The sequence below is a fragment of the Rosa chinensis genome, chromosome 7 (assembly GCF_002994745.2).
Source record: "Rosa chinensis cultivar Old Blush chromosome 7, RchiOBHm-V2, whole genome shotgun sequence".
Taxonomy (NCBI): Eukaryota; Viridiplantae; Streptophyta; class Magnoliopsida; order Rosales; family Rosaceae; genus Rosa; species Rosa chinensis.
The window spans coordinates 32136436-32162474 of NC_037094.1; the positions used below are offsets into that span (position 1 = coordinate 32136436).

Consider the following 26039-nt stretch of genomic DNA (forward strand, 5'->3'; position numbering starts at 1 on the left):
AATAGACCTCCAACTTACTTTTACCAATAATCATTTTGCTATCTACACCTCTCTAATCTTCCTATAATGCCCATTGTCCAATAAAATCAATAAAACTCCCTTTTTTTTTTTTTTTTTAAGATTCTATTCATACTTTCAAAAATCATTAGTTGGATCTCCTTTAGTTTTTGAAGATTTGGAATTGCAGCAATTTTTTATTTTTTTTTTGGAAGTTCATCCTCCATATACGAGTTACAGAGGTGTTAGCTAGCACTTTTTTCAATAAATTGTCAACTCTTGGTTAGCGTAGGCAATAATACCATGTTTGCTCGTCATCTTGTACAAATATGTTTTCCAAGTATTATTTTCATTGCATTTAGATGTCATTGTCCCTAAACTAATTCAATAGCAATTTTGAAATGAACATGGTTCTTTTGTTTTAGATATGTATAGGATAGTGGAGGAAATTACAATAATCAACCATGAGTCTAGTACATTCTATATAGATTTATATCATAGGGTTGAATTTTTCATCATATCTATAGAATAGTTCCACATAAAATTGCTCTGACTGATGATGTGCGGGAAGATCTTGTGGACAACTACCCATTGTTGCATTTATCATATAAACGTGCTGGAGTACTGCTTTTTGTCACTGCTCGTTCACATGTTTGTTTGCATTCAGAATGACTAAGGCTTCATCAACTGAGGTGTCTTTGTATTTCCCATTTTCTCTCCTTTTCTTTTTTTATTTTTTATAGCACAGTGATAGATCTTGTAAATTGTCAGCTATCTGAGCAAGGAAGTCTATCACTTTACGAGGACAAAGTCAAATTCTGAAAATTTTAATTACAACGTTAAATAACTTTTGGCGATATATATTTTAACATTTACATTGGAAGAGAAAGTTTTCCCCAAGTTGAAGAGTATTACTATTCGTAGAGATAAGAAGAGATTTTATTTATTTTTTTTCCTTATTTATGTCTTCATTGGTAATTTGACATGATTTGACAAAGTTAACTATTATTTGGCAAAAAAAAGAGATCCAAATACCAATATTGGAGGTATGAATAGAAGCTCTTTTTTTTTTTTTTTTGCCCTTTTTGATCAAGATAGTTATTCTTGTTAATAACTTTTTTTTTTTAGGGAAATTTGGTGTCATTCCATTCAAATGAAGACAACATTACATATAAAATAGCTCACCCCAAAAGTTGGGCTACTACAAGATTGAGCCATCATTAGAGAGCCCTATGGCTGAAACCTAATAGGACAAGATAATTAGGGTAACCTAACATGAAACATTATCTTAAAGAGGAATCCATTATCCCTAAAATAGTGTCAGGTTACTCTTTTTCTTTCACCACAGATTTGGAGAGTATAGTTTAGTTGGAATTTGGCTGTCGGTAAACACGCACCCACCCCCACGCCACCCCACAAAAAGAGAAAAAACCAATTAAGTGAAAAGTTTGAGAGCAATTTGGCCAATAATCCTGTTTCAAAGACTCAATTACAAACATAAGAACAAATCCAATACGAATAACACATTTTCAGAGTTCAGACTATATTTCAAGGAAAAGGTAGGATACGTTAATTGCATTATTACCCCCAAACAATACAAAGTTACAAATATAAGTTTAATTCTGCACAGCATAATGCTAACCATAAAGGGCCAAGCATTTCACCCAACTTGAAACTATTATAAAGCCAAAACTGTATGTATATACAGATTATACCGAGTTTAATATACGAGATGTGAAGATCGTGGGAATGAACTTGCTTACAATAATTTGCTCACTGGTGCTTTTTCGTGCCTCTCTATATATGCAGATGGAAACCACCCGGCCTTGCCCTTGCATTCCCCTTCAGACCATCCATTAGGGCCCACCTACAAAACAAAGACGAAAAGAAAACTCAAAAAAAAAAAAAAAAAAAAAGCACTACAGATCCAATCATCCAAGTAAAATAGGAAAATAAAATTATAAGAATTCTTTCTATTATGGCTTTGCAATTGTATGTTCATTGTTTTTTTCATCTTGTAAATTGAGAGGCAGTGTTCAAAGGTTGAAAAATTACTCAGATGATATAAGATAATGTACTTCCAGCTCAAGAGAGACATTTCTAGGGAATGCCATTCCTTTTATAATCTAGTCATCCCTTCCTATTAAACATCCAAGTGAAAGGTTACTAGAACCGTGCACAGGCTACAATTAAACTAGCAGTGGTTGAAGTACCTCACGAACCACAACATAATCATCAATTGATAGATTCAACTCTCCATCTGCTTGAGCATCAAAAGGGTGTATAGCCTGCATATGATGTAGAAGTAATTCAGTGGGGGGAAAAGCTCGGAATTACAAATAAAAATTGTAAAGTCAACTAACAAAACTATCCTTTCAGAAAGTGGACTTTTAATTAAAGTTGATGCAACTGATAGTGAGTTAAACATATTGCAAACAATCACATTTTGAAAGTTGAATAAAGTTCAGTAAAATCTAATATAAACTCTTAATGACAAAAAATCATATATATCACAACTAAAAAGGTAAAAAGAAATCAATTTGATTTAAAAACATGCACATACTCTTAGAAAACAAAAACTCAGAAACTGCAAAAACGAGTCACTAGCACATGCCCAATTTCATTTGGGTGTAGAGAATGAAATTATCTAGGATTTTGAAGGCCTTACTCTTGCAATGAAAAAATTGCCATCTTGAGTAAGTTGTTCATGATCATCAGATCTCTTTGAACTAGCATTTGGATGCACTGTCTCTGATTCTAATGAAAATTCTTGTGGTAGCTTCTCCAGAATCATCTAATCATTTAAAATGCAGCCAGTCAGAGTCAAAACTTCTCATGTGCAGACAAGATAATAGAAAACAGTACACAATGACAAAACAAGCAGAGCCCTACTCCATAATACAACCTCAGAATGTAGCTTCTCTAGAATAGCAAGCGCATGTTGATGATAAGATCTTTCAGCATCAACCTACAAAATGTTTTGCTACACTCAGTAGAGAAGTGAAAAATAAGAAAATAAAACTTCACACTACTGTACCGTACCAAATGTATTAAGAACAATATTATGACAACACCACCAATTACATTGCACAGTTGGACACGATAATTGTACAATCATAAATTTCAAAGCCAACTAAGTAGCAAGAAGAGCTTTGCACAACTTTGAGAGATAACTTAAATCTAAAATTATAAATCACTTCTATACGATTGTTTGTGGACAGATAAAGCATGCATTATCTTCCTTAAGAGTAATAGACCTGTTTCTCTCGTTTAATCTACTATGAAAATGCATGCTCGTCCGTGAACAAAACCACAAGTCAGATACTTCTGGTGTGCTTTTATTAGCTACCTAAGTAAATAGAGCCACTAATATTTCCTTTGTGCTCTACTTGAACGAACCATAAAATTCAGCAACAGTTACGGATAATTCCGTGTATGAAGTGATGCCAGTTCAGCAGAATAAGGTGGTCCAAACTTAAACAAAAACTACAGGGTGAAACTGCGAAAATCATATAAACTTGGCGAAATTAATAAAAACCAATTCACATAGAAAGAAAATTCCTTGTTATTCTATAATCTTAAATACTTCTAAGCCAATATTTTGCTATTCAATATCATGTAATTGATGCGATAACAAATGAATTAGAATGACATATAGTTTTTTGGATGATAATGTTGTTTTAGCTTCAATATGGAGGTCTTTTAAGTTGGGAAGAATTGAAAAGAAACAAAACATGGAAATTTTGGCACAGATAAATGTGGAAATTAGACTTGGTTAATTACTTTTGTATGTATCACACTTACAATTAATTTATACTCTAGGAAGAGTTGTTAATGGGTTGCCTGAATAAAATCGGCACCCTTCATTTGCATCTTAGTTTTGGCATATTGATTAAGGACTTAATCTTAATTCTTTCCCATTCGTGAGACCCAAGAATAGTGACTCTAGATGAAGAAAAACAAAAGGAACTACTTTTGGTCCAAGCTGAGTTGTTGTGTTGTACACCTAAAAAGTAAAAACGTTTATTGCAATAGTTAAATAAAGCTCCAACAACAGATGTTCCAACAATGGTAACAGATATCTAGAAATATGGTGGGGTAATGATAGCACCAATTTAGGATCACCATCAAGAAAGGAAAAGGCATCCCACTTAAATGTGTCACCAACCTTCTTCTTGTAACATCCTATTCCTATGACGGATGAGAAGAAGGATATGTCATGATAACTGAGAATGAACTTTCAAAGAATGGAAAAGGCAACAAGCAGTTTGGGTGATGAACAAACGGCAGTTAATGACTAATGAAACAGTTGGAAAGAATATACGGTCAAATGATCGTGTGAAACTAGATCAAGATAAAGAAAAAATTGACCAAATGTGAATTCAATCAATAAAATCAACTGTAAGAAATCGGCTGGACTATCAAGAGGCTAAATAGGCAGCATCACCTCCTCATAAAATCAGGAAAACACTTCTAATCAGCTCTTACTCCGTTTAGATCATGAGAACGTGTCAATGCGTCACTAGAAGGATAACTAAGAAGGGTCACCCATAATTTATAAAAGCATGTACAACCTTTCAAATGCACCTGTCCAAACATTTTCAATACCTTTTGTATATAACCAACAACCGATGCAGTCATTTTCTATCTAGAAATAAAGATGACAGAGTTGTGTACATTAGTATATAGCTCTTAACTATGAAATCGGATGACTAATGCACGTGTCTCCAAATAAAACAAAAATGCGCTTATGAAAGTGTCAGATGAATATCTAGGGGATTGCATGGTAAGGATATGACTTCCTATAGCAGTATCCATCATGTATAGTTAAACTCCATGGGAAGCATAACTAAGCAATAAAACCTTACATCCAAACCATTATAAGAGCTACTACTTTAATAACCTATCACATGAAAACACAATCTATTTATATTCATAAATGCAAACCAGGATTTATCAGTTGTCGTATAAAGTCAGTAATCATACCATAGTAAGAAGCTTTTGGAAAGTCATCTGTTGCTGCTGAGCCTCAACTGACAACATTGCAGAAGTCGCTTCTCGGCCAAGTGCCACTGCAGTGGATTTAAGCTCTGTCAATCTTGCTTCTGTATTTTGAAGTTTCAAGGAACTCTCAGAAGATCCAGAAGCCTTGGATTTCAATCGACGCCTCAATACTTCAGCCACCTGATAAGAAAATAGAACGTATACTCTGTGAATATGGATTCCTAGACCAAGTGATAAACCTACTGCAACCAAGAGATACCTGGGCTTCGACCTCCTGACGCAGTTTATCATAACGATGAGTCAAGTGACGAGCATCCTCCAAAGGAGACCCAGTTAGTTGTGCCCGTAAAGGTTCATAAACCTACAAATTTAAACCCCATAGCATGATTACAAAACAAAAATCAATGGAAAGATTGCAAATAGCTCCAAAATGGGTATTAAGTTTTGATAATTATAGCCTTATAGAAGGAGAGTTGATTCATTTGGTAAAGCCTGTTGTCATTGTCCAAGAGTCCTGAATTAGTACCACCATCACTAAGGTTGAGTGGGTTAATGAGATGCCGGGAGGCAACTTCTGTTTGTGTTGCCCATAGGCTCAATAGGTTCCACTGGAAAAAAATATATATATCATGACTTCTATAGCTGAATGCATTCATACAGTCAAACGAATGTCACGGGATCAATTTTGATCACAAGGTAGTGCATATTTTCACTCACTTTTTACTCAACTTTTCTCACAAAATTCTTAATTTTCACAGACAACTTCTTAGGCCATCTTTCTATCGGAAAAATGCTACCATATTTCAGTTCACAAGATTCGTTGCAACCTATTCCAAAGAACGAATATAGAACTACAGTGAAGAAATTACCTGCTCACCTAGGATCCTAAGGAAAGTCTCTCTCTCTTCTTCAATTGAATCATGTGAAGTACCAAAGTAAGTTGAAGCTCTAACTAGAGGGGTACTAGTGTTTTGATTTTCAGCTCCATATTTGCAGCAATCTTCAGCCAACTTTCTTACTAAATTATTAAGATGAAATTTCATCAGCTATACTTGTAGAAACAGTCAGCAACCAAATACAACAAAGCAGGGAAAGCATTGTCACCTATTTCCATTTGTTTTAAGCTGATGGAAATAAAAGCTTCAACTCCCCGAACAATACTCCGCTGAAAATGCTGGCAACATAATTTTTATAAGAATTTTTGTAAAAAATAAACCATTGCTGAATGCAATAACAAGTGGTGCCTCACACAAGTCACTGGTGATATCAAATGCATTGAATGAAAGCCAACTTGACAAGCATCATCATTGTACCTTCGCTGCTCTCGTAGAAGTGTATAAATCATGAAGTTGTTGATGGCACAGAATTTCAGCTTCATCAACCATAACAGCTTCATTACTTAAACTTCCCAATCGTTTCAATACAGCCTGCAACGTATTAAAATACTATTGAGAAGCCGGGTTTAACAAAATGGAATTATGTTGATTCAATCACAAAGTTATTTCTTCTTCTACGAAATTATCTAAAAAGTAACAAGAAACTCAACTCTGCACATGAGCTTTCTTCTTTTATGAACTTAAAGATCAAATGTGACTAAAAGCCTGAACCCAGAAACTACCTAAGGTCACACAAAAGTTCCAAAAATCTAGTTTGTTTGACGAATGTATCAATATCAAAACTTACATCACTTTTTTATGGATCTAACGTATAATTCATTCTTAAAATAAAAGAACGGACTTATATACCATAATCTTAAGGTCCAACCGACTACATAATCTTCCCCAGTCCTTGAGCATATAAAGGAAATACATATCATCTTGAGATGTTTTTGTCGGATGTCAAGACATTTTCTTTCTATTCACAACCGATAGTTTCGGAGACTGAAGCCACATAGATACAGAGCATGTCAAGGAATTCTAAATAACTCGATTAATCTGTCCAGAATCTCCAAATTATAACAGCCTGTTGGGAAAACCGTCCAATTCAATCTTATTTTATTTTTTCTTATTGTCTCCTGGTGAAGGATCAAGGAGTATCCACATGGAAAACGACAGAAAAGGATTTCTAAGTTGAGATTTAGCACTAACTATTTTGGACCTCTGCCTGCAGCTTAACACTATCTAACCTACTAGGCACGGAAGGTTCTTCACCCTTCAGTGAACTCCTTCGTACTTTTTGTTTCTTTGACAAAAATGAAAAGAATCATCCTTACAGTATATATGATCGATTCGGTAAGTTCAACCAATATTAAACTTCCATGTTGTTAGAACATATAGAATATTAACAAATTTCCATGAAAAGGCCTAATTTTTACCCTCCGGGTCTGCGATTTAGAGTATTAACAGGGTGTTGGAGCAAATGCAGTTTCATTCCTTCACATAATATTGGGCCTTTCTTATCACTATCTAGTAGCCATCTTGCTCTATATCGCCGTTCTCCTTCAGTTTTCATCTTGGTTCAAATCAAATGATATCAAAGGTGCATGATTTAATACAAACAATCCCAAAAGCCATGAAATTTTGGACAATGTTTTGGAACCATCAAACAGAAACAACCCAAAATTTGAACAATCCACATCCATCAAAATCAGTCAAAAACCAAAACCACCAAAACCAAAGGCTCAAGGAAAACGTTAGCTCATTTATTGTTCACAAAAATCAAACTAAGCAAAGGAGACAAACAGAAAGAGTTAGATGCTAAGCTAAGTTGAAGAGAAACTGCTGAGCTAGAGAGAGAGAGAGAGAGAGAAGCATAGACCTGCTGTTGCTTAGCGACTTGCTCCCTGAGCTTGCAGGCTTGCTTCCGTATGGACTCCATAAACAGCTGAAGCTAGATTGATGGGTCTGTGAGAGGAAAGTCTCGGTAGCTTTTTAAAGGGAACAGAAAGAAACAAGAAAATGAACATAGAAAAAGTGGCGACTTCTGGTTTCGTCCCTTTTTGGAGGAACGGAATATGAAGCAACTTCTTCTTTTCTTTTCCTTGAACTCCGTTTGATTACCACATTTTTATTAACTTCAGACCAAAAGGAAAAACTTTCTTTACCGTTTTTTCGATATAGGCATAGAGCTCTTTCACCCTCTGTGGGAAAATGACCTGTCATTAACTGCTGCCACTGCTTTGCATTTTGACCAGTTGATGGCGATTGTGAAAAGGTTTTTCCATTCCATGCAACAACACAGCTATTATATTCACCAAAAACAAAAAAATACAAACACAGCTATTATTGTTATTTTCTTTTGTAATCGAAAAAAAAAATTATTTAAGAAAAACAAGTCCCTTGAACAAATGCCAACTAAGAATTTTCATGCTATGGTTGCCAGAGAGGATAGATTTTGGAACGAAGCAGGGCCACCATGGCTTTCTGAAATTAGTTGATTTTAAGAGTTGAAGGCTTGAAGCTATGGGGGTGGTGCTTTTTTTTTTCTTGCTTTGGTCAAGGAGGATTTTGAATGAGGCCACCTTGATCCAAAAGTTGGATTCACCATTTATTATCAATGAAAATTTATATTTGATCAAAAAAGAACAAAAATACAAAAAACAAATGCTAACTAAGAATTTTGTCATTTAGAGGTCGATATATTAATCTTACATATTTTGAGATACCAAATATGCCCTTAACGCCAATATGTAATATTCACTAGCTACTCACTTTTTGAATTTGGTAAACCATAAATTTAATTCTTTCTCTATTTGGCGTCTTGATTAGTGCTGTACTCTACAACTTTTTTTTTTTTTTTAACGGAAGGTTGTCAGTCCATTAAGAATATAAATGTAGGTAACAATATCATGACTCACTGGTCTAGCTTCTGTGAGTTACATCAATATTGAACCATATATATGTTAGGCCACCTTAAATTAACCTAGATGAAATTACCCTTGTATGAAGCACTAATGTAACCAGTAGACAATGTCATGCTGTAAGATCGTGGTCCTCCCCACTGATTAAAAAAATTGTAGGACCGCTTCACGCAGGGAGGACATCCCCATGATCGTTACTGACCAAGACCATGGTCGGATCATCCTCCTCCGACGTTACTGCCACAGCCTCCTCATCTACCAGCTGCAACGCTCGTTTAGCTCCGCCACTAAATCCGAAGGTGAACCTCCTCTTCTTTGCCCCCGCAGCTGCCGACGTCGTCTCCAGCTTCCACAGATGAATCTCCTCCATCCTTGGCTTGTTTCGAGCTCCAAGAGGTCACCTCACTTCTTCAATTCATTCTATATTATCATATCAGCATCTAACAAATCTAAAGAAACATCTCAAGAAGAAAAGAAAAGAAAACGAATTTATGCGTCGTCCATGGGGCACCTTCTGCATACAAAAATTAACTAGTGCGTAAATAGAAATCATGCCAACAAAAGAACCGATTAACATAAACGGATATGAGAGATTGCGAGTGCTTCTCTATGGAAAAACCCTGGCCGCCCAAGATTTGTGTGGAGAGTTGCACAACGTTGGGCTTCCTCGGCGAGCACTCCGGCTGCTACCCTCTCATCGGTCTCAGTGGCTGGTGTGTCTCCCGACTTCAAGGATGGCGTTGACCATCATCAAGTCTCAAGTCTCAAGTCTTTCATGGAGACCGGCCGAATCGGGGGTGTGGAACTGCGTGGATCCATCCCTATTGGAGTTTAGGCTGAGGTGCTCATGTGATTGGAGCGATATGGGTTTCGGGTGTGTTTGGTTGCAACAGGTTGATTTAGTTTACTTCATTTTCGATTTTTCTATTGTTGTATTTCTTTGGAAGAGCTTTGGTATGGTTCCACCATTTCCTTGTAATTTTTTCTTCTTTAATAAATTTAGAATTTTAGATAGAGAAACGGACAGTGGACTCCTGGAAGTAGTGACTCTGTCATTGGGTATTATTGATCGATAGTTGATACCCCAACCGACTGCTATTGAAAAAAAATATATACTAATTTTGTCTAATCCTATGCTATTTATTTATTTAATTTATTTTTTTTAAAAGGAACCAATATATATTATATACATAACCACTACTATAGTTTAGTGCACAGATTACTTAAACTGACGCTAATTGAACAAAACTGCTAGTTCTACGTGACATATTGGTAATTTGGAATAACTTGCATTGTGTAAATCACTAGTTTAAATCTCACCTGCATCATGAAGTAAGTTGGGTGGGATGGAGATAAAAAAAATGAATATTAGATGAGAAAATACTTTTTATAACAGTAAAGTGAAAGGGTATGGACGAAGGTGGTGGACATGTGATAAAGCCGATGGAGCAGTGGAGAGATGAAATCTCCAAAAAGGGTGATCGTCTTCAATAAATTGAAAGCGCCCCTCTCCTATAAGGGGATAATTCTTAGGTGAACAAACATATTCACCCCTATTATCGATTAATATATTTTTACTTAATAAATTTATAATTCAACGGTTCATATCTTAAATTAGCCTTTAAAGATCATCTCTGTAAAAAATTAATCGAATCGAAAATTGTTTAATTATCTAAGTGAATCAAACAAATGGATGGTTCTAACAACACTTACTACTATTATGATGAACCGTTCATGCATTTCATATAAATGAATAACCAAAAGATTTTTCAATTTGATTGATTTTTTACGGAGCTAATCTTTTTATTAGGTTATACAACATAAATGGTTAGATTAAAAAATTATAAAGTTATTATGTGTTATCGCAAGAGATGATAAATATGTTCATTCACCAAATGGGTGATCCTAAGTATTGTCCTCCTATAAGGCTTTTTTTTAAAGGGAGGTTCTATTCATACCTTCAAATTTGGCATTTGGACATCCTAACTTAATAGACCTCCAACTTACTTTTATAGATAACAAATTTGCTATCTATACCTCCCTAATTTTCCCACAATGCCCATCGTCCAATAAAAAGTTGAACGTAATTCATACCTTCAAAATCAATAGTCGAACCTTGTTCAATTTTTGAAGATTTCACAATCCTATTTTACACTTCATACAATTAAGCTGCACAAAAAATAATAATAATAAAAAATATATATATATATATATATATCTTCAGTTGGTAATCAATACAGTATTTTTCATTAAATTAATTGAATATAGAAGCACATTGGTATACTGCTATCTGAGATGTTTAAATATTACTCCCAATTCTCAAACTTTTTAATTAAACTGAGTTTTTAGATACAAAGTTTTCATCACTTAATTATGATTTACGTACAGATGCCCGTACTGAAAGTGGTCATGGTGTTTCAAAGCCGGTCCAACATAATGCTGCTTAGCTTGGAGAGAGACACATATTTACTAATTGTTTCGAGTTGGAAAAAAAAACACAAGCAGCAATATAATAGGCAATGCACAGCTTAGAATTTTGCGAATTGCGTCATTGAAACATACTGTTTGTAAAGGTAAGAAGAGACCTTTTTTTTTTTCCTTTCTTCTTTTATGTGAGCTGTGAGCCTGTGATCTATTGGTTATCTAGGATAACCAATATCGTGGATGTCACAGTTTCAGACCTCACTGACATCATGGGAGGGGAGAAGTGGGGTGGGGTTAAAAAAGAATTATAGAAATTTTTTCCCTCTTTTGTGTCTTTATTAGTAATTTGGCATGAGTCAACTATAATTTGAAAAAAGAGAGAGTTACAAATACTAATTTTGGATGTATAAATAGAAGCTCCCTTTTTTAATTTATTTTTTATTTTTTATGTTTGGTTGCGATTAGCACATTTTTGATTTCCTTATATCTCTATAATGAGAAAATAAGGGCAAGCTTGGCTTCTAGCTTTGGTAGATTGCGTTGCGAGGGTTGGTGTTGGCGCACGTCAGAGGCGATGATCCTGTATCATCAAATGGGGCACGTCCCTTTCCAAGCACCCCACATCAAAGTTTCAGCTTTCATGGCTACGATTAGCAAAGTCCAGGTTTTGAAGGGCAGAGTGGCCGGTGATCCGTGTTTCTGCTTCATTTAACCCACAATTTCACAAATACAAACAGAAACAGAAGCCAAGGAAGACATTCAACCATCAATTTTGTGGGTACGTTGGTCACTTGGTCTCAGCACAGAGACTTTGAATCAAATATATGGAGCAGTCATATTGGATATAAGGTGTCTACAGGGAATATATAGTTCGCAGATCAATTGTGTTCTGTTGGATGTTCCATAGCGAAAATAAGAATCATTAAGAAGGTTTGCACAAGATTCGAGACTAAATTTTCTAAATTTATAGAAAGTACTTCAAATTCGATTTCAAAGTCAAAGAAAATACCATACTTAATTCTTTTATGCAATTCAAGCATCATCAAGAAAGCTAGCTAACATAACATACGTATTTTCTGATCATCATCGATCATATCATAATCATGTTTCTCCAGATTAGAGATGCTTAGTGCAATCAGTTGGCTTGAAGGAAACAGTCCCCTCGTCTAGGTCATAGCCCACCAGGAAGTTGATCTGAGCCAGGTTCCCAAATATCGCAACGTCATCGGACGGAATCATGGTAAAGCAAACCATATCATCCTCCACCCTCGCAAACGTGTTCAAAGCGTTCAACTTAACGTCGGCGCCGCCGCTAAAATGCGCCGTTATAACCGGAACACCAATATCATCTTTCTTGCTCTTAAAGCAGAGACTCAGAACGCCTCTAGGATCACTAACCCGCTCTGCATTAATAGCTGCCTCCAGAGCCGAAACGACGTCGTCGTGGAATCCGGGTGGGAGCAGCGTCAACGTAGTCCCGGAGTCAATGATAATGTTACCCTCACTTCCGGCGACGACCTTGTTTGGTTGGCTTTTGTAGAGTAACTTCTTTTCTCCGACGCTAATGGCTTCGAGCGTGAGGTAATAGAAGGTGTCGGGCTGTTTGGAGACCAAAGGAATCGAAACGGCGCCGGCACCGGAGACAATGCCAGCTTTACCGAAACTAATCTTGCTTGCTACATCGGATTTGGTTGCCGTAGGAACCAAGCAATAGGAGAACTTCCCTCCGTTAACCGATTTTGATAACTGAGAAATGAAAGAAAGTGGGCCGCCACCGAGCCCGATCAGACCAGACCCTGACTCGTCGAAGGTACCGCCATTTTCGTGGCCGCAACCGAAGACAATCTTTGGAAGCGAGACCCTATGGCCGGCGGTTGATCCGAGGATGAAGGTTTCGAGAGCGAGACTCCCACGTGTATAGGAGCGGTCTCCGTAATGGTAGCTGTACTGGCACGTGTCTTGGCCGTTGGAGGACTCGGCGGCGGTGGCGCAGGTGGCTTGGTCGAGGTTGGAGCATGAGCTGGACTGGCAAGGTAGGGTTTTGTAGGTGGAGGAGTGAGCTGGGTCGAAGACGGGAGGGTTTTGGTTGAAGCACTGCTTGCATGGCTTGCATTGGGTCCAGATGAGGTCGCTGCCGGTGTCAGCGATTCCGAGGACTTCCACCGGTGGGGTTCCGACTGAGACGTTCATGAGATACTCTCCTGAGCTCGAGATCACTCTTGACTCGATTGGGGAGCTGGTGGTGGCGCGTGTGAAGCGCGAGGCACGTGCGATGGATCGGAGGAAGGAGTCGCGGAGACGGTCGAAGTGGGTGGTTGAGGAGTCGTAGAAGGGAGAGAGTGGGGAGTCGCGGTGGATGAGATCGACGGTGAAAGCAGTTACAGTAGTAGTAGTGGCAATCACTGATATAAGGAGGGTGAAGCATGCAAGAGTTAGTGACGCCATAGTGAAGTACTCAAAAATCTTTTGAGGGAGGGGGATGATGATGGTGATGGATGAAGAAGGTGATGGAAATGCATTGTGGTAATTATAGGGATGATTTGGGAGGTCAAGGGACAACAACGGGTGAAAGACTGAAGGTCAACAGACGCACTATAACGAAAATTATATAATTGTAGGGGTAAATTATTATTACATGCATGCTATGGCATGGTAATATTCAATGTGGTTCATTTATGGTATGCTCAATGGAGGCGTTAATTAATTAAGAAAAAATATGGAGAGTCAAGAACTCAAAAGTTGATTAGCGTCCTGTCGTCCTCTCATTGATTTCATGACTTACAAGCTGTTAGTTTTTCTCTTAATTTCTGTATATTTTGTTGTTCTATAATTCACTTCTGCACTTATGTTTATCACGTGACATCAGCTTGATGGTTAATCTAGTACTCTATTACGAATTATTCAGTCCTACATCTACTAAATTTACTCATTCCAAATTATTTGATCCTTACTTACGATCTCAATAATTTCCCGTTCTCTTAGGGCTAGATCATTTTTAGAAATATACGGCTACAATTGTCCTTATCATAATTTGTGATTCAACATCAGACTGGCCAAAAGATGGAACATACCCGTTCTGCATTAATTTACCTTGTCATATTTGGGATACTAGCTCCAACATATATAGTTCTCTTTTTGACAAAGTTCCAACCTTCTTCTCTAGCTCCAACCATGCCGATCAACAACAACCAGAATTATATGAAAACTTATGTCTCCAAGTCAAATTTATGAGATTACATATGAAAAAATAAGGTTATGTACTCGAGATAGATTACATAGCAAAAGAATATGGTTACGCATTTGGGGATCGAAAAAAATTAAAACATACAACTCATGTCTCTGAGTTGAATTTATGAGAATACATGACAAAAAAATAAAGTCACGTACCTGAGGATCATAAAACATATAACAACTCATGTCTCTGAGTTGAATTTATGAGAATACATGATAAAAAATAAGGTCACGTACCAAAACAATAAAGTCACGTATCTTGAGATCCAAAAAGTTAAAACGCCGTTGCCGGGGATTGAACCCGGGTCACTCGCGTGACAGGCAGGAATACTTACCACTATACTACAACGACCATATTTTTTGATCGCTAGTTGTCTGGTACAAATACAAAGAGACTAGCTAGATTTGAATACATATTCTGGTACAATAGTTTAGTTATATCTTTTTTTTTTTTTTTTTGGATATAATAGTTTAGTTATATCACTTATGTGATTGCTCCACATTTAGATAACTAAATTATCAAATTAATTGGAGTATCAGTCAATTTTGGCTCCTAATTTCTTGCGCTGTTCTCTGCCTACGTTTAATAATTTGAAGCAATTGGAGCTACTTCTTGTTCATTTGCTACTTCCAGAGTTCCAGGTAATGTGGCCAACTTCCAAGAAGCAAAACAACTTCCATAGTTCCATATACACTTTAATGAGATTTACAGCAGGAGAAACATATTGACCACAACAATTTCAACCAACTTGTTGACGATGAAAACCAAACTTATCAATGACAATAGTAACAATAGTACTCTTTTATATATCAGTAACTTCATATATGCCAGTGTAATTTATGCTAGCTGAAGCTTGCTTAGTCAACTTCACAATTTTCTCAGCTTCTATGTGCTGTACTTCTCTTCCCCCTTCATTGCATTCTTTTGGCATCTTCGTCAGTTGTTCTTCGAGTAGCTACCCGAGCCTGACAAAAGCCCATTGTCGTATTTAATAAAATTGAGACCAAGCCATCAATAATCCCGCTTCTTTACTCTTTTGGTCGGATGAAGCACTTTTTCTTGGGGGAACACCAAAAGCAACCAATTTTGGTCAGCAGCAATGGAGAGTCCCTCAGACCAAAAAGCAATGGAGAATCCCTCAAAGAATTAGAACAAACCAATGGCGAAGAAAATGGCTGGGTTTTCACCTTTGATTGACAGAGGCTGTTTTTTTTTTTCTGGGATTCATTTGGGGTGGTATTGCACCTTTTGGGGACAAATTTGACGAATTCAAAGGTGATGAAACCAACCTATGTTACAGTTTTGATTTTGATATGGAATCCTATCTTGTTTGATGTTTCAGAGGCAACGTAATACCCTCTATGTTTCTGAGCCACAATTGAAGACTTGGAACTCTTGAAGTACAGGTAAAGTGGAAATGAATGGTCTGATGGTCCGAGGGTTTTGGGGTAAACTCATCCCATCATTCGTCAATGGAGGAGTTTCGGCAACTTGGCAAAAAACACAAGGATATCTCGAACTAGCCCAACTTAAAAGAGTATCTACACTCTGGAAAATCATTGCAATATCTTTTATTCACAAGACTCAGAAAAGATTTGAACTTGCGCCACAATCCTATAAATCAATCCCAGAGAACTTGAGAAAGAAATATGGATATAGTAAACATTACGAACATGCCATAAACTCTCTCAACTTGGAAGAAGCGAAAGAGCAAATATCTAATGGGCAGAGCAACATAATTCAACTATGGAAACGCAAATCTCTATGTCAAGATAACTTTTCTAGCACATTTCATTCAATTTCAACAATTCAAAGGAACTTCACCATCTATAACAACACAGCCTTCATGTATACCATTACTTACATATAAGATGATCACACAAACAAAAACATATTTCCACCTATACCTGCTAATTTGCTATTATCAAAACCAAAATTAATAATTACCATAGTAGTAATACTACTCTAATCATCACTAAGTTCATCATCAATACCAGTGACATTCATTCTAGCCGACTCTTGCTTAGCCCATTTCACAACTTTCTCAGCTTCTCTACTGATCTTCTCTTCCTCCTTCATCGCCTTCTTTAGCATCTTGCTCTGCTCTTTCTTCGAAAAGCTTCCCAAATCAGACAGGAGCTCATCGTCGTCGCTGAAATTGAGACGAAGCCCACCACCAATGCCCCCATTTTCCTTGCTCTTTCTCTGAGAAGAAGCACTCTTTGTCTTTGGAGAACACCAGAAGCAACCGGCTTTCCTCGGCGGCGAAGGAGAATCATCTCTCAACGAATTGCAAGAACCCAACGGTGAAGACAACCACCCAGATTTTGATTTCGATTTCAATTTCGATTTAGAACGCTGCTTCTTGCCTGAAACTCTCTTGGCCGGTGAGAAAATTGCACTATCGGGAGATGAGTTCGAAGAATTCGAGCGAGAAGAAACCGACCCATGTTTTGGCTTTGGTTTCGCAGCCGTCATTCCCTTTTCCGGTGAAAACTCCGACGATTCCAGAGGCGGTGACTCATACCCAGACTGTGATTTCGGATTAGGAACCTTTTTCTCATCTGGGTTTTCAGCCTGAACCGAATCATGGCGGAACGAAGCGGTGGTTTGAGGTGGGCGCGAGTTGGTGGTGTTGTGCTTGGTGACGGGGAAAGACTTGAGTCTGCAGAAGCGGGACTCGAGGTCGGTGGGGAGGACGGAGTCGGTGAAGCCGGAGCAGTTGATGGCGGAGAGCTGCTCGAGGAGGATGTGGTCTTTGGCTTGGGATAGGAGGTCTTCTACGGCGGAGTCTTCGGCGGAATCCGAGAGGTGGGAGAAATCCATGACGGTCAAAGTTGGGGAGCGAGCTCAGTGTAGAAGCCGCCCTACTGCTTTTTGCAGCACAAGAAAAAGAAGAGTAACGGCTACACTCTTTGATTTTGGCGTTTTGTGGGTGAAGTTTCAACGCGTGGGTCCGGCTTTGTCATTCCGTTGGCCCCACTACGATTTCCACCTCCTCCTTCTTCTAACGGACAGACGACCACTACGATTTTTATTTTGTTTCTTTTTTTATCATTTTTTTTCTTAGTGTATTCTTCTAGACGACCGTTTTTTATGAACAACTAATTTTCATTTGGGAGATCATCATCTTAATCTCATCAACTATAAACCAAATGGTTGTTTGAAGGTATTTAGAATCAATAATGAGTGAGTGGAATTATCCATCTCAGAAAAATTCAATGCCCGTTGGTAAGGTGAAAAGTTAGAGCGACCAAAATAGAAATGTCATATGCTCATTGCTTAGCCACCGTATCTATAAGAAGTCCGTCGTGATCTCAAGACACCATAATGCGATTATCTAAGTTTTGACAAGATTTGGAGATGATCCATGAAAGTACATACTAACTTGGATATCAAATTTTTTTACAATAGGCTAGACGGTACTAATTTAGAATGCAAAATCTAAGTTGGATTTTCTATTCGTATTATTTTTTTCAACACTACTCAAACTTCTTCCTTTTCACCTTTAGGTCACCTCGGTAGTTGCGTGTATTTAGTGAGGTAGTAACACAATGACTTTTCCATTTAGGAGGTCATGTGTTTGAGTCATATCAAAGGTAGGGTGCGATAGACATAACCATAAAAAATAAACGGTTACCCAAGTGTTGAGGCAGCAGTGGGAAGTGAACTGGGACCAATGATTCAAATTTCTTCGAAACTATCAAAAATTTTGTAATAAAACCTCATTAATATTTGAGCAATATCCAAGATATCATCAAAACTAGTTTTTGTCGTTTTTAAGTATCAATATTAATTAAAAAATATCAAAAATTTTCATCAATACTTGAAATATTCATAATGTTTAAGGCAAACTGAAATTGGGAGAGAATTGAGTCGTACTTTCATTGATAATATGAGCCTCTTTATATAGAGGATTATAAGGCATAAAATCAGAATTTGTACAAGGAAACATAATATTACATTGATTGGATATCTCCAAGATTCTCCGATATTATCTCTAACTATAACCCTATTACCACTAGGTCAAGTAACCTAGAGTTTGGGCCAAACACATATTCTGGATTTACTTGAACACTCCCCCTTGTGTCGCCCAAACGTGGTGCTCCTCTCGTTGCCTCATTAAAAACCTTGCCGAGTAACAAAAACCCAGTGGGACAAGAAAAAAAAGCACAACACACCCTTCATGTTTTGAGACCATACATATAGACATCTCCCCCTGATGTCTGCATCTTCCCTTGATGACTACGGTCATGGGAGTTCGGATAACTTCCACAAACGATGTTACCAACATGTTTCTCGAAAGTGGATTTAGGCAATGACTTAGTGAGAAAGTCTGCTACACTGCCTCAGATCGAACCTAGTTCACTTTGATCTTGAGGAGAGTTTGTTGTTACTGAATGTGCTTGGTGTTGTCGCTTTTGATGTAGCCTTGGTTCATTTGTTCAAAACAAGCAACATTATTCTAAATGCTCGTAGGCTCATCTGTGGTAGATTTCAAACCACAATTGTTCGAACATGCGTAATTATGGATCTAATCCATATACATTCACGAACCACTTCGTGAAGAGCAATAATCTCTGCATAGTTCGAAGATATAACAACTAGGGTATGTTATGTAGACCCCTAAGATATCGCGGTTTTACCCATGGTGAACACTTAACTAGTTTGGGAATGATCTTTGTGTAGGTCAGAGAGGTACCCAGAATCAACAAAAACCTTCCAAAACACTTATGTCATTTTGGGATGGGGAGAGGGAACGCATACCACTATTAGTGGCGTTCTTGACATATGATGGGTCCGAATCCATCGTCTTTCAATAGGGATAGAACAAGCCCATATCAATGGTATATCTCTTACACCAATCCAATGACATCTTGTTGGCTCAAAACTCTATCTAGCTAACAAGTTCACGGCAAATGAGATGTCCAATCTTCTGCATTAAGCTAAGTACAATAATGCTCCTATTGTACTTAAGTAAGGCACTTCTGCCTCTAGCTCATCTTCGTCATCATCCTTTGGACGAAGAGGATCATTTTCAGGATCAAGACTACAAACAATAATGGGGGTGCTTGAAGGCTTGACATTGTCAAAATGCCTAAGCATCTATCAACACAATATGCTCAAGTTTCAAACTGAGACATAATCTTATTCTCCCAAAATCCTTCATCTCAAAATCGGATTTCAAGTGTTCAGCGGTTTCCCTTAACTCTTTAAGGGCTTCCAATGAAGATCAAGTTTAACATGAACAACGATATAATCTGAAACTTGTTATGGAAACGCTCTGGCATATATCTTCCAATCAAGTAGTCACTTTAGTGAGCGTTTCAACCTCATTGTAAACGCGCTCCGTGGTCTAAAGTCACTTGACTTGGGTAAATGAAGTTCATCATGAACCTTCATGTATATTCTGTATCTAGATCCTCATAGAGATACGTAGTGACCATATTTGTAAGTTGCATGTTCAGTTATTCAGAAACTACCGAACTGACAAGGTAGTGGAGTGCAATGACATCCATTACGAGAGAATATGTCTCATCGTAGTCGATTCCAGGGCGTTTTTTGAGAAGTCTTGAGCCGTAAGGCTAGATTACCATCTCTTTTTCTCATCACGCTTTCTAATGAAGACCATTAGTCAACAAGTTTTATGTTAGGAGCTGTTGGTATCACTGGCTCGAAAACCTTCCTCTTCGTTAGAGAATCCAACTTAACCTGGATCACATCTTTTTATTTAGGCCAAATTTCTCTACATTGTCATTCATTCATCAACGAACCGTGGTTCGATATCATCTGACTCAACAAACTCATGAGCTATGAAATGCGCGAATACATCATCAATCATGATGGAGTTTCTATCTTACGTCTCATGTACACTAGTGTAATTTTCATAGAGCTCTATATTCTCAGGAATAGGTTCTGACATTGAGGCGTCCCCTAACGATGACCTTAATCTAGAAGATTCTCATGAGATGGATTTTGAGTGTCGGTAATCCAATGATTGGTTTGTGCCAAAGTATCCTTCGAAACCCACTGGCCTCCCACGCATCCTAGTTGGGGCCATGACCTATAATACCAGAGTGCCACTCTCTATGGCGTTGGTGCCATGCCTACCTCCGTATAGGGTGGCGTTATGTCCTCTCGTAGGGACTTTCATCCTTGCAAGCATGTTTGTAGCATATTTGTGTGATCTCGTCACTTTATTAGGGATCGAGACTAGATATAGTGGGAACAGACCACAACAATTCCTGTCATTCCTACTGAACATTCATGTTCTTATCTCCTGTTAATGATGGGAAGACTGTTTTATCAAAGCGATAATCCGCAAATCTAGCGGTAAGGGGATCGCCTAGGAAGGGTATTAAGTGGCGGACGATTGTTGGAGTCTCAAATCCAACTTAGTTGCCCATTCATCTGTAAGGACCCATTGTAGTGCTCTGTGGCGGCGCAAGAGGCACATACAAATATGTGTAACTACGAGATACTTGTACCCAGTCACTAACTGTCACGCAGAGATAGATTGAGTGGCAGTGGGTCATAGACGAATTAGTATAGCTGCATGCGATATTGCATTACCTCAAGTGGATATAGGAGATTGGTGCGCATTACCAATTTTCAGGCTACCATCATAATCGTTTTCGCGAGATCATTTGGGTGTGTCTATGGGAATATAATGTCCAACATCAGTCCTAATGCAATAACCATTGAAAGTCTTCAATGTAAACTCTTTAGCATTGTTAAGTCCAATTGACTGAATGGAATGATCCGGGGAGTGAGCCCCTCATGGTATGTGCTAAAAGTGTAGCATAAGCAGCATTACAAGTGGACAATGGCACAACACAGGACCAGCGTGTTTCCATGTCAATCAACATCATGAGATATTTTCACGTCCGCAAGTTGGTTGAATCAGTCCACATAATCTCTACGGATTCTATGTAAGAACAGAATGAGTATTTTCGTGTCCTTTGCATAGGACGGTCTTAGTCCTAATTTCCCTAAGGAATAGGCTTTGTAAAAAAAAAGAGCGAGAGACCTTAGAAGCAACGAATAAGGATTTTGGTTGGGTCTGAGCGTTTGAAATGCTATTTGAAGCAAAGTTGGTGATTGCAGCATCACCTGGGACGCCAACACCATGATGGACGCCATCCATGGCATCATGGATAGAGATTGTGCCAACCCTAGGCTGGTGGTGGACGGCAGTGGCAGCGGTCATACTTAGTCCAGGAATTAACCTTTGATTCGTGCTTCGTTTCGCTCAAAAGAATGGATGTCTGTGTGAAGTTTTTAGTAGACGGATCATCATATCATGACCAGAATGACCTATCTTGTCGTGACAAAATCCAATATGTGTCTAAATCTAAGAGATCTTATCTCATGAATTTATTGGATTTAATAGCTCGAATAGTGACATAGAGTCCACTAGATAGACACATAAACTTCTCTAAGATGCGCATGTGTTCACAATCATTAGATGTATTGCAAAAGAACTCATTTCCGTTCTCTACATGCGTTTTCGCATGGAATCCGTTAGCAATATCATAGGGTGCAATTTGTTCTAGGAGCGTAGAGAGTTTTTGTGACAGTAATCAAGGTGTCATTTGGCAAGGGGGAACTTGGGCTTTTCCATGTCCTTGAACTAATACTAACAACCCAGCCATCGTAGTCACAAAGTAATATGCTCAGAATCAAAATGGAGTCATAATGAAAAGAACTCGAAATTTTATTCATAAGCTAACAGAGTTACATCATTGTCTGTTTGACCAAAGAAAATCTAATCCAAAATGCTAGCCAATGCAAAATAATGGTAGTCATCTAACTTCTTTCGATAACTCCAAAATAAATGTAACCAGGTGAGTAGAGAGATGTCGGTGAAGCAAGGCTCGCTTAAGTACCACTAATCTCAAAACCTTCCTAGACATCACACTTACTTTTGGTGAGCCTACTTTGAAGAAAGACTAAACCATTGGCATCTACTACAAGAATATACAGTAATTGCCTATTACATCTCTTGGAAAATAAAAAGACTTAATCAAAATTGCCAGTCTCTGGATCCTAGCATTTGAAGTCTTTAATCCTTAGAGCGAGATCGTCATCTTGATCTTCTTGCTCCATGTAATTTGCTTCCCTTGCTTCATGATACGTCTTCTATGCGTTAGTAATATTTTGGGGTGCATTACATGCTTTAGTCCAATGTCCGAATGCTCCAAACCAAAGACAAGCATCATTATGGTCAATCTCCCTTGATCGAGGCGCGCTTAGGGCGTGTTGGGGACTACTATGATCCTTGGTGGTGCCACCACCATAGCCGAAGGCTCTACCTCTCTCTCTCTCTTCACATGTTGACCTCCACAGTTCCGTGCACGGCTATCTTGGCTGTTTCCTTCCTCTTTGGGGTGAGAATATGGATCAGAACGTCCTGAATTGTCCCTACTCTTAGGGTTTCGCTCCTTGCGTCCTCCCTTCGGGCCGTGACTATAATTAGACTCCGGAATAAACTTGGTTCCCACGGGTCTAGAGTTATAGTTCTTCACAAGGATATTGTCATGCTTCTCAACTACGTTCATGGCGCCAATAAGCTCATGAAACCTTGTGATGCGTCCTGCATTTACATCGATCCGATAATTCTTTGTAATCATCAGTGCAGACATGGGGAATGTAGAGAGAGTCTTCTCGATCAACATCGTATCAGTGATGGTCTTGCCACAAAACTCCATCAAAGACTTCATACAAAGAGCTTCCGAATTGTAGTCAATTAAGTACGGACTTGAAGTCATAGAAGTTGAAGTTATGCCATCTCACTCCTAAATCTAGAAGCAGGGAGTCACAAATGTTGCCAAACCTCTACTCGAGTTCTACCCATAGCTTTCTAGGGTCCTCCTCATTTAGGTACTCATTCTCGAGTGCGTCATTCATGTGCCTTATCATGAGAATTGTGGCTTTAGCTTCATTGGCCTCTCTCGTAGCTTTATTTGCTTCATAAGCGGCAGCTTGTTCGAGAGTAAACACATTTTGACTTGGCTCTTGGATCGTATCTAGGATCCCATCAGCCTTAAGATGCTGGCATACATGACGGACCCACTTGTAGTATCCTGCGTCTGTTGTCTCCAATGGAACAAAGTTCAACTTGTTCAGGTTACTCATCCTGAAAAACAACAAATGATTAGGGTTAGTTTGTAAGCGAAAAGGTTACCACAAAAATAATAAAAATTTCTGAGTGTAGTCACTTCCAAAAAATTAGGAATTTCTGAGCATAATCGCTTCCAAGAAATCCAATTTCAAGACGTATTGGATTAGGTTGAAACAATGATGTGTTTGTGGTCGATCATAACATCTCAACAAACTCTAGGTTTGGAGGAATCTACAAGCTCCAAGTTTGGAGTGACCGAGTGAGCACGAACCCCACAATTCGGCTTTTGGTCTCCTCTATGAAGAAGAAAGGGAGACGTAGAAGAAAGGAGGTTGCAAGTCCCCAAGAAAGAGAAAAGAAATTGAAATTACGAAAGCAAAAGGAATTGAATAAAAGAAAAAATACCCTTTTTTTTCTTTGACTTTGACTGAATGTGTAGGCCTCCTGTTTTTTTTTCCTTTTTCTTTCTCTTCTCTTTTTCTTCTTCAGTAGTGGGCCACAAGGATTTCTTTTTCTTTTTCTAGCACTAGGCCCCGTCACTTAGTGGGTGGCCTCTTTTCTTTCTTCCCTTTTTTTTTATTTCTCTGGCAGTGGGCCGCATCACTTCATTTTTTTTTGGGGGGGGGGGGGGCTTTTCTTTCTTCCTTTTCTCTTGACTGAAGACACGTCTTCTTCTCTTTCTGGTTTTTTTTTGGTTTTCTGGTTCGAGGCGGAGTTGCTGCGTTGGTGCCGGAGGCTGCAAGGGAGTTGGGCGCACGAAGGGGCTAGGCTGGAAGTGGGCACCGCAGCAAACTGGGCAGATGCAGCGACTGGGCTGGCCGGTCTGACGTGATGTTGTATCAACTTTAATTGGCCGGTCTGGTGATTGTGTGGCCGGTTCTGAGAATTACGATTCCGGTTCCTGGGTCCTGGAATCAAGGCATAGATGGTGACCAAGTTTGAAGGTAGAAGGCGGTGTGGGAGGATGCAAATCGGGCAGGGATTGTTTTTATCTTCTGGAGGCCGGTTCGGTACTTTTTTGGCAGATTTCCGGTGACGCCGCCTGTGGTTTTGGGCTCCTGGGATTGAGAGCTTCAAGGTGGGGTCGGTGGTTGCTAGCTAGGGTTTGAAGGCTACAATTTTAGAGTTTCAAGGTTAGGCCTTCGGGCTGATAACGTGTTTAAGGAAAACTGAAATTGAGAGAGAATTGAGTCGTACTTTCATTGATAATAGGGGGCTCTTTATATAGAGGAGTACAAGGCATAGAATCAGAGTTGTACAGGGAAATGTAATATTACATTGATTGAATATCTCCAAGATTCTCCGATATTATCTCTAACTATAACCCTATTACCACTAGATCAAGTAACCTAGAGTTTGGGTCAGACACATATTCTGAATTTACTTGAACACATAGAACTTTTCATAAATCTGAAGTGCCAAAATTTTCATCGATGCAATCTACAGTTGAATAGGTAACGAGTTTAATTCACTATAATTTTGAAACTCTCTAACACAATTCAATTTTTCCTCACTATTCATTTGACCCGAGATGATAAAGCTCTCCTTGAGTTCTTGTGCAATGATCGTTTTTCTCTTTCTACCATATCATGCTAAGACATAGGCATTAGGATTAGATGAAAAATTACATTAACTCAGAACTACATCAACATTCTCTCTTTAGAGCTGAAAGATGTCACATCAATAGGCTCAGGATGATCAAGAATCCACACTTGGATCTTCCAACAAATTATTATCCTCACTTGATTCATTAGCAACAATTTTATTAGTGAGCTCATTAATTTGTAGCAAAATGAGTAATCTTATTAGCTAAAAGTGCTAAGCTGTTCTCTTGTTTATCTGATAAGCATCCAATCAAGTCAAAACTTGTTGGCTCATTTGATCCAGGATAAAGAGTGTATGAATTTAATACCTAATTACACTTGGGACATTTCAAGGTCACAACTTTTAATACTAATAGTGTCCTAGGGGCGTTGTGGTCGGACGAGCTATGTTGTCTTAACTTGCTATGAGGTAGTGGTGTCCTCAATCATAAGAGGTTCATGGAGCGTGAACCATCTTGGATCAACTGGGTTGGTGGAATGCTAGAAGTGGCGGCCCGATGCTGGTGATGGTGTGACAAGGACAGTGGGCATTCGGCAGGGACTGTACTTGAATTGGGCTGAGCCGTACATGGCTATGATCTCCTTGCTAGTGCTTGGGCTTGGGCTCATTTCTGGGGCCCTGCCTCAGCTTTTATTTTATTTAGAATTCTTGCTTATTTATGTTGTTGAGTTATATTGCAATTTTTGCAAGTAATAAATCTCTACATTTGTTGTGTTGGGTTAATTGAGCTGTATGCATGTGTGTGCACTCAAAGTGCCTTGTATGCTCTAGGTAGGCGGCAAGTTTTTTGCTTTGTCAAATGATCGCAACCACCTAGTGGCATGATGAAACTAAGTGCCACCAGATTTACATTT

At 38.4% G+C, this 26039-nt stretch overlaps 3 protein-coding genes across 4 annotated transcripts; all 3 read right to left on the reverse strand.

Moving 5' to 3' along the window:
• Positions 1-1510: 1510 nt before the first annotated feature.
• On the reverse strand, positions 1511-7984 carry LOC112180836 (SH3 domain-containing protein 2). Of its 2 annotated transcripts, XM_024319395.2 has the most exons (11): positions 7759-7984; positions 6315-6428; positions 6106-6175; positions 5871-6019; positions 5460-5609; positions 5261-5362; positions 4984-5181; positions 2903-2965; positions 2666-2791; positions 2211-2285; positions 1511-1864 (listed from the first exon to the last, which is right to left on the reverse strand). In XM_024319395.2, the coding sequence occupies exons 1-11, from the start codon at positions 7816-7818 to the stop codon at positions 1757-1759; spliced, it is 1215 nt and encodes a 404-aa protein (XP_024175163.1). In that variant the 5' UTR covers positions 7819-7984; the 3' UTR covers positions 1511-1756. The 2 variants fall into 2 exon arrangements, with proteins under 2 accessions (XP_024175163.1, XP_024175165.1); XM_024319397.2 differs by lacking the exon at positions 5460-5609 and having other exon boundaries at positions 1522-1864; positions 7759-7979.
• A 4356-nt stretch (positions 7985-12340) lies between these two features.
• LOC112177785 (aspartic proteinase CDR1) lies at positions 12341-13669 on the reverse strand. The gene has a single exon (XM_024316040.1). It carries the CDS (start codon positions 13667-13669, stop codon positions 12341-12343), a length of 1329 nt encoding a protein of 442 aa, XP_024171808.1.
• Positions 13670-16219: 2550 nt separating this feature from the next.
• LOC112177992 lies at positions 16220-17361 on the reverse strand. Its single transcript, XM_024316218.2, has one exon. It carries the CDS (start codon positions 17280-17282, stop codon positions 16422-16424), a length of 861 nt encoding a protein of 286 aa, XP_024171986.1. The 5' UTR covers positions 17283-17361; the 3' UTR covers positions 16220-16421.
• Positions 17362-26039: the final 8678 nt, after the last annotated feature.

Coding starts and splice junctions, on each gene's coding strand:
- LOC112180836 (XM_024319395.2), bottom strand. CDS start 7,818: ATGGAGTCCATACGGAAGCAAGCCTGCAAGCTCAGGGAGCAAGTCGCT. Junction 5,363..5,459: donor ATCAACTCTCCTTCTATAAG/GCTATAATTATC, acceptor TTAAATTTGTAG/GTTTATGAACCTTTACGGGC. Junction 1,865..2,210: donor ATTATGTTGTGGTTCGTGAG/GTACTTCAACCA, acceptor TTTGTTTTGTAG/GTGGGCCCTAATGGATGGTC.
- LOC112177785 (XM_024316040.1), bottom strand. CDS start 13,669: ATGGCGTCACTAACTCTTGCATGCTTCACCCTCCTTATATCAGTGATT.
- LOC112177992 (XM_024316218.2), bottom strand. CDS start 17,282: ATGGATTTCTCCCACCTCTCGGATTCCGCCGAAGACTCCGCCGTAGAA.